The sequence below is a fragment of the Nomascus leucogenys genome, chromosome 3 (genome assembly GCF_006542625.1).
Source record: "Nomascus leucogenys isolate Asia chromosome 3, Asia_NLE_v1, whole genome shotgun sequence".
Taxonomy (NCBI): Eukaryota; Metazoa; Chordata; class Mammalia; order Primates; family Hylobatidae; genus Nomascus; species Nomascus leucogenys.
This window is the reverse complement of record NC_044383.1, coordinates 93,393,015-93,404,493: the sequence shown is the minus strand read 5'-3', so window position 1 is coordinate 93,404,493 and position 11,479 is coordinate 93,393,015. Positions and strand designations below refer to the sequence as shown.

General features: G+C 47.8%; 1 protein-coding gene across 4 annotated transcripts; it reads left to right on the top strand.

Annotated features, from left to right (window-relative positions):
* The first annotated feature begins 474 nt into the window (after positions 1-474).
* Positions 475-7,487, top strand: CD24 (CD24 molecule). 4 transcript variants are annotated; one of them, XM_030809526.1, is made up of 3 exons: positions 475-588; positions 2,555-2,731; positions 5,481-7,487. In XM_030809526.1, the coding sequence occupies exons 2-3, from the start codon at positions 2,663-2,665 to the stop codon at positions 5,655-5,657; spliced, it is 246 nt and encodes an 81-aa protein (XP_030665386.1). In that variant the 5' UTR covers positions 475-588; positions 2,555-2,662; the 3' UTR covers positions 5,658-7,487. The 4 variants fall into 4 exon arrangements, with proteins under 4 accessions (XP_030665386.1, XP_030665384.1, XP_030665383.1 ...); XM_030809524.1 differs by lacking the exon at positions 475-588 and adding an exon at positions 1,679-1,937; XM_030809523.1 differs by lacking the exon at positions 475-588 and adding an exon at positions 1,841-2,172.
* Positions 7,488-11,479: the final 3,992 nt, after the last annotated feature.

The window sequence follows — 11,479 nt, the reverse complement described above, 5'->3', positions numbered from 1 at the left end:
AGTTTTGGGAATTATTTGGAGACTGATATTCTTTCACGTATCACACAGTGGCAGAGAAGGTAATTACCTGCTGGTTCCTGGCACCTTCAGTGGAAGAGCAAATATTAAGTGAGAGCTACTACTCTGACGCAGGCAGTATTCTAACACTTACATATACAATAACTCTTTAATAACTAATTAGTAATGATGTTATTATCTCCATTTTATAGATGAAGGAACTGAGGCTTTTTGTCTCCAGCAAAATTAGCAGAGCCACGGTTTGAACTCTGGCAGTCTGTCTGTAGAGGCTGTCTTACCCTAGGAATACCATCAGTTAGTTCAACAAGCAGCTTGTGGAGGGCATAGTATGTTCCTTGCCTTGGAACCCGGCACTCCTGAGTCACAAATAGTCCATTTTTTCACCCGGGAAAGGAATGGAGAAGCTGGGCTAGAGTATTTCTTCTTTCTTTCTTTTTTTTTTTTGAGACAGAGTTTTGCTCTTGTTGCCCAGGCTGGAATGCAATGGCCTGATCTCTGCTCACTGCAACCTCCACCTCTCAGGTTCAAGCCATTCTCCTGCCTCAGCCTCCCAAGTAGCTGGGATTTCAGGTATGAGCAACCATGCATGGCTAATTTTGGATTTTTAGTAGAGACGAGGTTTCACCATGTTGGTCAGGTTGGTCTGGAACTCCTAACCTCAGGTGATCAGCCCGCCTCAGCCTCCTAAAGTGCTGGTATTACAGGTGTGAGCCACCACACCCGGCCAAAGTATTTCTATATAATGTGGTACATTGTTAAACAGGAAAGTCCACTGGTGCTCGACAGAAATTCTTGTGTTCCCAAGCACATCTTAAACGTGCTTGGAAAGCTACTGAGCTAAAGTGACTGACCTTGAAGGCCCAAACCGATTCAGTCACTATTCAGTCAACAGACCTATTGCAGATTTCATTGTCACTTTGCTTCCCTGAAACTTACTTTGTTTTAATGAGACTGCTATGCAAAAGTGAAATTTAAACAAATTTAGAATCTTACTACTCTGTGGTTTGCTTTAAAGACCGAAAAATGCTTGGGCTAAACCTTAAATAAAAGGATTAAGTCTTGCAATTAAAAATTGAACCAAAAGTACTAACGAGAATGTTCTGCAAAACTGAAATGTAAACAAATTTACAACCATACTAGGTTTGGTCTCTGCTGTTTGCTTTAAAGACTTAAAAACACTTGGGCTAAACCTTCAATAAAAATATTAAGTTTTGCAATTAAAATTTAAGCTCAAAATACTCCACCAGTAAAATTACTTCAACTTTTGTTGTATGCCTGAAAGTTTTCACAACAAGATGGATAGGAAAAAAGTATTCCACCAAAATCTAAAGAGTGATGACGAATCTCCTTTTTGTGCCAGTTCATTAAATTGCCTAATGGCAACTACAGATAAGTAAATGCCTTTATCCCGAACGGTTCTGCTCTTTAAACGAATGACGGGCAACAGAGACCGAAAAAGTGTATCCCCAGGAATTCGAGAGGGACGGTGAATTGTAGTGGGACCGCCAGGAGGGGAGGTTCCCGCCCCCGAGTAGAACCCGGGAGCAGAGCCGCTCGGCGAGGGCGGTGGGGGCTTCAGGGCCGCGGAGGGGGATCCCTCATGGTGGGCCGTTTCCTCCTCGCCCGCCGCAGGCAGGGGCGCGGGGGGCCGAAACCCTGTAGTTTGCAGCGTCAGGCAGCGGGTCCGCGCCCAGCGAGCGGCTCCCCAGCTCCTGGGAAGATGCGGACCCGGGACGCCCTCGTGAGCTCACTGCGCCTGGCTGACACGAGGCGTTCACAGAACAAAGCAAGGGCTTCAGGGAGGGCGCGGCCGCGGGGCCGAGCGCGCAGATCGCCCCGGACCCGGACACCGCCTGCGAGCTGCGCCGACCAGCCGGGAAGGGTTCGCGCTAGGAGGCGCCCGGGTCCCATCGGCCAGGGTGAGCGTCCGGCCCGCGTCCCCGCCACGCCCGCCGCGTTCCCCTTTCCTCTGCGGCGGGCCGAGAGATAACCCTGCCGGAGGGGTTCCGGCGCCCGACCCCCACGCGGTCGCACTGGAATTCGCGGCCCCTCTCGGGTCCCCGGGGCGCATTTTGCTGTCTGGGTGGCAACGCACTTGCTCCAGGACCGGCGGCTACCCCGCCGCAGCGGAAGCGCGGACTTTTCTTTTGGGGGGTAAGATGGCAGGTCCCGGGAAACAAAGGAAACTTGGGCCCGGCCCCCAGCGCGGCGTGTGTGGCTCGCGTGTGTGCCCCGGGTCCTGTGTGGGAGTCGCTGGGCGCCTGTGCCAGCCTGCCTGCAGCCCGCAGCCGGCGCGGGGAAACCAGCCGGGTACCCGCAGCCGGCGGCGCCTGCCCACCTGCAGCGGCGCCCGCCTGGGGGGCTCCCGGCCCGCGACGGCCGGAGCGGTGGTGGCGGTGGCAGCGGCGGCGGCGGGGGCGCTGGGGAACCCGGAGCGGGGCGGGGAAGGCGGGGAGGCGGCGGGCGGCGGCGGAGGGGAGCTGGGGTGGGCGGGCGGCGCCACGTCACGGCTATTGTGGCTGTCCTGGTATATAAGGTCTCGCCGGCTCGCCGCGCTCCCCACCTTGCCTGCGCCCGCCTGGAGCCAGCGGTTCTCCAAGTAGCCAGCATCCTGCGAGACGCGCCGCGCACCGACGGAGGGGACATGGGTAGAGCAATGGTGGCTAGGCTCGGGCTGGGGCTGCTGCTGCTGGCACTGCTCCTACCCACGCAGGTGAGGCCCTGGCGCCCGGCGGGGCTCGAGGGCCGTGCCCGGGGTGGGGGCAGGGGAGATGGACCCGGTCCCGGGGGACCGTCCTGCGCCCCTACCTCGGGCCACGGACAGGGACCGGGAGAGAATCTTGCTTAGCTGACCAGGGGAGAGGGCCATGTGGACCCCATTTTTCCATTCCCTTGCGTGTTGGCCCCTTCCCTCCCACGGCCCTGGGAACAATGCAGCTCCGCGCGCGGGCTGAGAGGACCCTACCCCACCACAGGTTCCACGCTGTCCCTTCCCAGGCAGCCAGGTGCCTACTTCCCACTTTCACCCAGAAGCCCGAGGTGCCTGCAGGGATTAGCGCCTGGAGAGCTCAGGCTCCCGGGGGACGTCGTGCCTGGGTCCCTGAGGACCCGCTTCCCTCTGGGAGTGTCTTCGCGCTCCCCGGGCTCTACACAAAGAGAGGCGACGGTCCCTTTCGGGGAGGGCGGCTCACGCCCATCCCCACCCTCGGAGTTGGATTGGGGATCCCGGAGAAGCTACGGCTCTCTGGCCCTTTTTAAACCCCAGTCCCGGGAGGTTCGGGGCTGAAGCCGAGGCGGGGACTCTCTCCTGACGCTGCGCTCTCTGCGAGGCAACCTTTCACGTCCATCGCTTGTCATCTTAGGAGCCCCATGTTATTTTAACCCAGATTGGCTAGTTCTGGGGAGGCAGCATGGTGGGACGATTCTGTCCCGAGTCCCCGGCAGGCTTTGTCCAGGTCGCCGCTACCAGCGCCGTCTCCCTAGACCCTCCATCCGGGGAACCTCGCCCCGGGTGCGGGTACCGGGAGCCGCGCAGCGCTTCCTTGAGGGTGTATGGATGCACGGCGCCGGCGAGAGAGCCGGGGGGCTGGGGCTGGGCCTGGGAGACCCTAGCGGGGGCGGGGGGCAAAGAAGGTATGTTTGTTTGGGTCAGTTCGGGTTTGGAGGATGGGAGTGACGGCTCTCCAGAGCCTTCAGTTGGGGTTAATCGAGGACTGTCTCTGGGGCTTCTCCCCCAAAGTTGGGCGCGCTGCGTCCTCCGTCCCCAGACATCGAACGTCCGGGCTCACCTGGGAGTGCAGCCTGAGTGTGGAGCGCTCTTCCCCACCGCTGGCGGGGTAACCGTACCCTATTGTCTTCCTCCCAGTCTGCTGCGCTCCCGAGCCTCCCTCAATTCTTTGATGGGGGAGGGGCGCGGCCGCGAGAAACCGGCCCCCTCCACTCCCCGCCCCATCTTTTCTCCGACCAGATTTTTTTCCTCCAACATTGTAAGTGAGAAGTTTTAATAATGCGAATAAATCTAGCTTGGGAGAGAAAATTTTGTTTAGTGTCAATTTAATAAACATAATTTTTTTGTTGGTGTAGAGGATCTTTAGATCCTCAGATTGATACACCGGGTTTTAAAAAGAAAACATTACCTGCTGCAGTAAAACTCATTGTATGAATAAAGAACAGGTTACTTTCAGGGATCCCAAACAAGGTGTCCAAAACAGGCACCCTGTTTTAAGTAAATTACCATATGAATGCTTTTCTTTATTGGGAGTGCCGTTTCCTGATGGGACACACTAAATATTGCACACAGTAGGTGCCCGATAAATAAATTTGACTTGATCAAGATTTTTTTGTTGTTGTCACTAATCTATTTTGGATAGGATTTGTACATTTCTTTAGTCAATATTTGTTTAATGACCTTATGGATTTTACAACAAAAGGAGCTGGTGCTGATGTAGGATGGCTTTACCTTTGGATTAATAGGCAGCCAAATGTACACGGGGCCTAGACTGTTGCCTGGTGCCACGTCCTCCCTCCCGCCTGTAATCAGAAGCCCTTGTAAACCCTCCCTTGCAGTGAGGGCTGAAAACTCCGATCTGCCTTTGTTCCATGACAAAGGAGAGATTATCACGTGCCCTACTGGACTGTGCATTTCGTAGCTTGAAAAATCAGTGGTGAATGATGCCACTCAGACGCTGGGACACTGGGAGAACCTTGGTTCTTGGCCACAGCACTGAGCTTAGTGACCAGTGAGGCTGCTGCTGGTGAAACTTAACACCCTCTCGTTGTCTTTTGTGAAATCGTTCCAACTTCATGGTGTTTTCTTGAAGTCATTCTACCTTAAAGGAAAAACTCATTTTCTTTTTCAATTTAACACAAATATTGTGGCCATTTTTAAGAAGAGTTATTATTTCAAATTTCAAGGAAGAAGATAAGACTGCATTTCCCCCTTAAGGAAAAGGCTAAGTTACCAAGGCTGTATTAAATTGAGTATGTGAAAGTTACCTAGCAAATCCAGGATAGACAGTGACCCAATGAATTCTAGTTCCATAAGTCTCAGTTACAATATTTAAAAATCCCCATTTTTTGTGCAACTTTAAAGTCTCCCCCTTTCTGGGAAAATAGACCTTATTGCAATACCGTTAAGTCAATATAATCTCGGAAACTGAATTAGTTAACTTGGTCCTTTTTTCCTTTGCAAAGAAATAAAAACAGGAGTTATAGTTATTGAATAACTTTTTTGTTCTTGTTGCGACTTGGCATCTTTGAGGCATCTCTAGGTAGTTTGTTTTGAAACTAAAGAGAATGACCTTGGTGGGCTGAGCAAGAATTCAGAATTTAATGATGTTGGGTAAGAGAACAATGGTAAGAGAGCAATCTAAGAATATATCGCCTACTTTAATTTTATATGAGAGTATGTGGAGGTAGCTGTGATGTGGAAATTTATCCATGTAACTTTTTATGTATTTTAGATTTATTCCAATGAAACAATTACTGGAACAACTTCAAGTAGCCCCTCCCAGAATACTTCCAACTTTGGGATTGCCCCAAATCCAACTAATGCCACCACCAAGGCGGCTGATGGTGCCCTGCAGTCAACAGCTAGTCTCTTCGTGGTCTCACTCTCTCTTCTACATCTCTACTGTTAAGAGACTCAGGCCAAGAAACATCTTCTAAACTTCCCCATCTTCTAAACCCAATCCAAATGGCGTCTGGAAGTCCAACGTGGCAAGGAAAAACAGGTCTTCATCGAATCTACTAATTCCACACCTTTTATTGACACAGAAAATGTTGAGAATCTCAAATTTGATTGATTTGAAGAACATGTGAGAGGTTTGACTAGATGATGGATGCCAGTATTAAATCTGCTGGAGTTTCATGTACAAGATGAAGGAGAGGCAACATCCAAAATAGTTAAGACATGATTTCCTTGAATGTGGCTTGAGAAATATGGACACTACCTTGAAAATAAGAATAGAAATAAAGGATGTGATTGTGGAATGGAGATTCAGTTTTCATTTGGTTCATTAATTCTATAAGGCCATAAAACAGGTAATATAAAAAGCTTCCATGATTGTATTATATGTACATGAGAAGGAACTTCCAGGTGTTACTGTAATTCCTCAACATATTGTTTCGACAGCACTAATTTAATGCTGATACGCTCTAGATGAAGTTTTACATTGTTGAGCTATTGCTGTTCTCTTGGGAACTGAACTCACTTTCCTCTTGAGGCTTTGGATTTGACATTGCATTTGACCTTTTATGTAGTAATTGACATGTGCCAGGGCAATGATGAATGAGAATCTACCGCCAGATCCAAGCATCCTGAGCAACTCTTGATTATCCATATAGAGTCAAATGGTAGGCATTTCCTATCACCTATTTCCATTCAACAAGAGCACTACATTCATTTAGCTAAACGGATTCCAAAGAGTAGAATTGCATTGACCACGACTAATTTCAAAATGCTTTTTATTATTATTATTATTTTTTAGACAGTCTCACTTTGTCACCTAGGCTGGAGTGCAGTGGTGCTATCTCAGCTCATTGCACTCTTTGCCTCCCGGGCTCAAGCAATTCTCCTGCCTCAGCCTCCCAAGTAGCTGAGATTACAGGCACCCACCACCACGCCCGGCTAATTTTTGTAATTTTAGTAGAGACAGGGTTTCACCATGTTGCCCAGGCTGGTTTCGAACTCCTGACCTCAGGTGATCCACCTGCGTTGGCCTCCCAAAGTGCTGGGATTACAGGCTTGAGCCCCCGCGCTCAGCCGTCAACATGCTTTTTATTTCTGCATATGTTGAATACTTTTTACAATTTAAAAAAACGATCTGTTGGGAAGGCAAAATTACAAATCTTGAAATTAAGGCAAAACTGTAAAGGAGTCAAAACTATAAATCAAGTATTTGGGAAGTTAAGACTGGAAGCTAATTTGCATTAAATTCACAAAAACTTTTATACTCTTTCTGTATATACATTTTTTTCTTTAAAAAACAACTATGGATCAGAATAGCCACATTTGGAACACTTTTTGTTATCAGTCAATATTTTTAGATAGTTAGAATCTGGTCCTAAGCCTGAAAGTGGGCTTGATTCTGCAGTAAATCTTTTACAACTGCATTGACACACAGAAACCTTTTTAAAAATAGACACTCCCCGAAGTCTTTTGTTCGCATGGTCACACACTGATGCTTAGATGTTCCAGTAATCTAATATGGCCACAGTAGTCCTGATGACCAAAGTCATTTTTTTCCATCTTTAGAAAACTACATGGGAACAAACAGATTGAACAGTTCTGAAGCTACTGTGTGTGTGAATGAACACTCTTTTGCTTTATTCCAGAATGCTGTACATCTATTTTGGATTGTATATTGTGTTTGTGTATTTACGCTTTGATTCATAGTAACTTCTTATGTTATGGAATTGATTTGCATTGAACACAAACTGTAAATAAAAAGAAATGGCTGAAAGAGCAATCTTGCATTTTAAGTTTTTCCAGTATAAGGAATACTTTGTGGGTAATCATGGTTCTATGAGCCTGTTAAAATTTTTAAAAATAATTAAAAACAAATTTTGGGGATTTTTTTTTTTGTTTTTGTGGACACAGGGTTTCACCATGTTGCCCAGGCTGGTCTCGAACTCCTGGGCTCCAGTGATCTTCCTGCCTTGGCCTCCCAAAGTGTTGGGATTACAGGCGTGAGCCAACATGCCTGGCCCCCCAAGTCTGTTAATTTAAACCGTAGGGATATACCTCAGTATTTTTCTCTTTCTTTCTCTTTTTTTTTTTTTTTTTTTTTTGAGACAGAGTTTTAGTGTGTTGCCCAGGCTGGAGTGCAGTAGCGTGATCTTGGACATTTAAACTGAGATCCAAATGACAAGACAGTTGTAGGAGGATCTGAGGAAAATTCCCTGGTAGAAGGAACAGCGTGTGCGAAGTCCATGAGTGTGTAGCAAATTTTCCCCTATCTACAGGTCCACAGATCCTTTTGGTTTATCTATATCTATCTGTCTAATTTATTATAAGAGATGGGTCTCACTATGTTGTCCAGGCTGGTGTTGGACTTCTGGGCTGAAGTGATCTTCCTGCTTCGTCCTCCCAAAGTGCTGGGATTACAAGCCACCATGCTTGGCCCTCTTTGGTCATCTAAATTGTCACTTCCATCTCCTTTCACGCCCCTTAATTTCTTTGAGACCCTTCAAGTGCATTCCGAGGTGGTTCAGGGACAACCTGGAAAGGCAGGCTGGAACTTGGGAATATGTGGAAGTTGTAGTCCACAAGTGTGCTTTCTTTTTTTCTTTTTTTTGAGATGGAGTTTCGCTTTTGTTGCCCAGGTTGGAGTGCAATGGCGCCATCTTGGCTCACTGCAACCTCTGCCTCCTGGGGTCAAGCGATTCTCCTGCCTCAGCCTCCCAAGTAGCTGGGATTACAGGCATGCACCACCACATCTGGCTAATTTTGTAGTTTTAGTAGAGATGGGGTTTATTCTTGTTGGTCAGGCTGGTCTCGAACTCCTGACCTCAGGTGATCCGCCTGCCTCGGCCTCCCAAAGTGCTGGGATTACAGGTGTGAGCCACTGCACCTGGCCTTACAAGTGTGCTTTCTTCAGTGAACTTCAGTTCTGCCTTTAGGGCCTTTCAATTGATGGAAAAAGACCCCCTCAGATGATCCAGGTATCTATCATCTATCTATCTATCATCTATCTATCTATCTATCATCTATCTATCTATCTATCTATCTATCTATCATCTATCTATCTATCTATCATCATCTATGTATACATATATACACACACACACACACACAAACATAAGGAAGAAATATAGCTATTAGAATTCTCATTTCTACAACTGGTCATATGGCTGTAGCTGGTTTTACAGTTACCTTCTTCCATTATCAATTCCATATTAACTTGGCTGTCAGTAAGCATCTCAGCTGGTCATGGTTCTAAGCCTGGCAAGGTGAACCAAATCTTTGCTTGAATTTTATTGTGGTTTCCCTTTGATTGTATTTTATTTTATTTTTGGAGACAGAGTCTTTTGCTTTGTCACCCAGGCTGGAGTGAAGTGGCACGATCTCAGCTTGCTGCAACCTCTACCTTTTGGGTTAAAGCAATTCTCTTGCCTCAGCCTCCCGAGTAGGTGGGACTACAGGCACGCACCACCATGTCTGGCTAACAGACAGGGTTTTACCATGTAGGCCAGGCAGGTCTCGAACTTCTGACTTCAAGTAATCTGCCTGCCTCAGCCTCCCAAAGTGCTAGGATTATAGGCTTGAGCCACTGTGCCTGGCCTCCCACTGATAGTGACAGGACATAGTAGTACTAAGAGATGCCCTAAGACATCCGTATTTCAAACATGCTTTTCCTTAACTTCCATTGTATAGCAGCAACCCAATTTCCCCATGGTAATCAGAATTAATCACTTCAACAGTACAGTAACTCCCTTCTTTGCCTTTTTTTTTTTTTTTTCTGAGACGGAATTTTCCTCTTGTTGCCCAGGCTGGAATGCAATGGCGCAACCTTGGCTCACCACAATCTCCACCTATCGAGTTCAAGCGATTCTCCTGCCTCAGCCTCCTGAGTAGCTGGGATTACAGGCATGTGCCACCACGCCTGGCTAATTTTGTATTTTTAGTAGAGATGGGGTTTCTCCATGTTGGTTGGGCTGGTCTCGAACTTCTGACCTCAGGTGATCCACCTGCCTCGGCCTCCCGAAGTGCTGGGACTACAGGCATCAGCCACCATGCCCAGCCCTTGTTTGCGTTTTGATGCAGAGGCTTGAGGAGCCCAAAGTGATTGGATGGCAGTCTCAACTTCCAGTTCAGTGGGATCATTGCTGTTTCCAGGTTGGAAGCATTCTTCCATTGGAACTACGACCTCTAGACCAGCGGAGGTTAAGGTAGTAACAATTTTGCTAGTGAATCCCTAGGGGTAATGATGAGTGGTGTTGCTAAATTTCCACTCCGTGATTCCTGGGTCTGCAAACCTGGCTATGAGAGAAACAGCACCATCTTTAGACCATATATAGCTTCCTGAAGAACACTGTCCCAGTCCTGCAAGGTATTGCCATCTAGTTGGTCCTGTAACTTGTTTCCAAAGTGCCATTCCTTTGTTCCGTCAAGTCATTGGCTTTATGAGGGACACAGTATGCTAAGATCAGTGAATTCCATCACCATGGGCCCATTACCACACGTCATTGGTTATGAAATGAGTTCCCTGGTCAGAAGCAGTGCTGTGTGGATTACCATGATGGTGGTAAGCATTCTATAAGTCCACGAATGGTAGTTTTGGCAGAAGCACTGTGTGCGACAAGGGCAAATTCATATCCTGAATAACTGTCTATTTTACTAAGAACAAAATGCTGCCCCTTCCATGATGGAAGAGGTCCAATGTAATCAAGCCACATAGCTGGCTGATTACCCTGGGGAGTGGTGCCACAGAGAAGACTCAGTGTTGGTCTCTGCAGCAGCAGGTTGGGCACTCCCCAGTGGTTGTAGCCAGGTTGGCCATGGTGAATGGAAGTCTATGCTGCTGGGCTTCTGCCACCATGAGCCCACTGGACAATGACAAGGATGGCTGGAGAAAGAGGTTGATTGATATCCATAGAATGGGTCCTCTGATCCACTTGATTATTAAAATCCTCTACTGAGGTCACCCTTTAATGCGTATTCACATGAGACACAAATATCTTCATGTTGTTTGCCTATATACCTCTATCCTTGCATCTCTTCCCTAGATCTTCTTGTTATCAACTTTCCAATTATGTCTCTTCCAATTCCATTCAGCCAAATCATGGTCCATAGCCTGATGGCCAGATTCTATATCTCTGGCCATTTCTCCTTTCAAGCAAAATGAACAACCAAGTGCACTGCTTGTAATTCTGTCCACTAGGGGTATTTCTCTTCACCACTGTCCTTCAGGGATGTCCTCAAGGGGTTTGTAGAGCTGCAGCTCTTCACTTTTAGATAGATCCTATGTATTGTGCAGTACTTTCTACAAAGCAGACCCAAGTTTTTTCTATAAATCAGACCCAAGTTTTGCCTTCTCAATCCACTGATCATAAGGAACTCTCCATGAGGAAAGAGGTACAGGCTGGGAGAGACAAGGTCATGTAGCAAGGAGTGGGGACTGTGGGCATCTGGGCTCCTTCCTCATATAATTTACTCTTGTCTTTTTTTTTTTTTTTTTTTGAGACGGAGTCTCGCTCTGTGGCCGAGGCTGGAGTGCAGTGGCGCGATCTCGGCTCACTGCAAGCTCCGCCTCCCGGGTTCACGCCATTCTCCTGCCTCAGCCTCTCCGAGTAGCTGGGACTACAAGTGCCCACCACCACACCCAGCTAATTTTTTTGTATTTTTAGTAGAGATGGGGTTTCACCGTGGTCTCGATCTCCTGACCTCGTGATCCACCCGCCTCGGCCTCCCAAAGTGCTGGGATTACAAGTGTGAGCCACCGCGCCTGGCCTACTCTTG

What these genes read in the sequence shown, in the direction of transcription:
- CD24 (XM_030809522.1), top strand. Translation starts at nt 3,429, where the DNA reads ATGGTGGGACGATTCTGTCCCGAGTCCCCGGCAGGCTTTGTCCAGGTC. An exon ending in GGGGCAAAGAAGGTATGTTT is followed by an intron (nt 3,660 to 5,480) that starts GTTTGGGTCAGT and finishes TATGTATTTTAG; the next exon opens with ATTTATTCCAATGAAACAAT.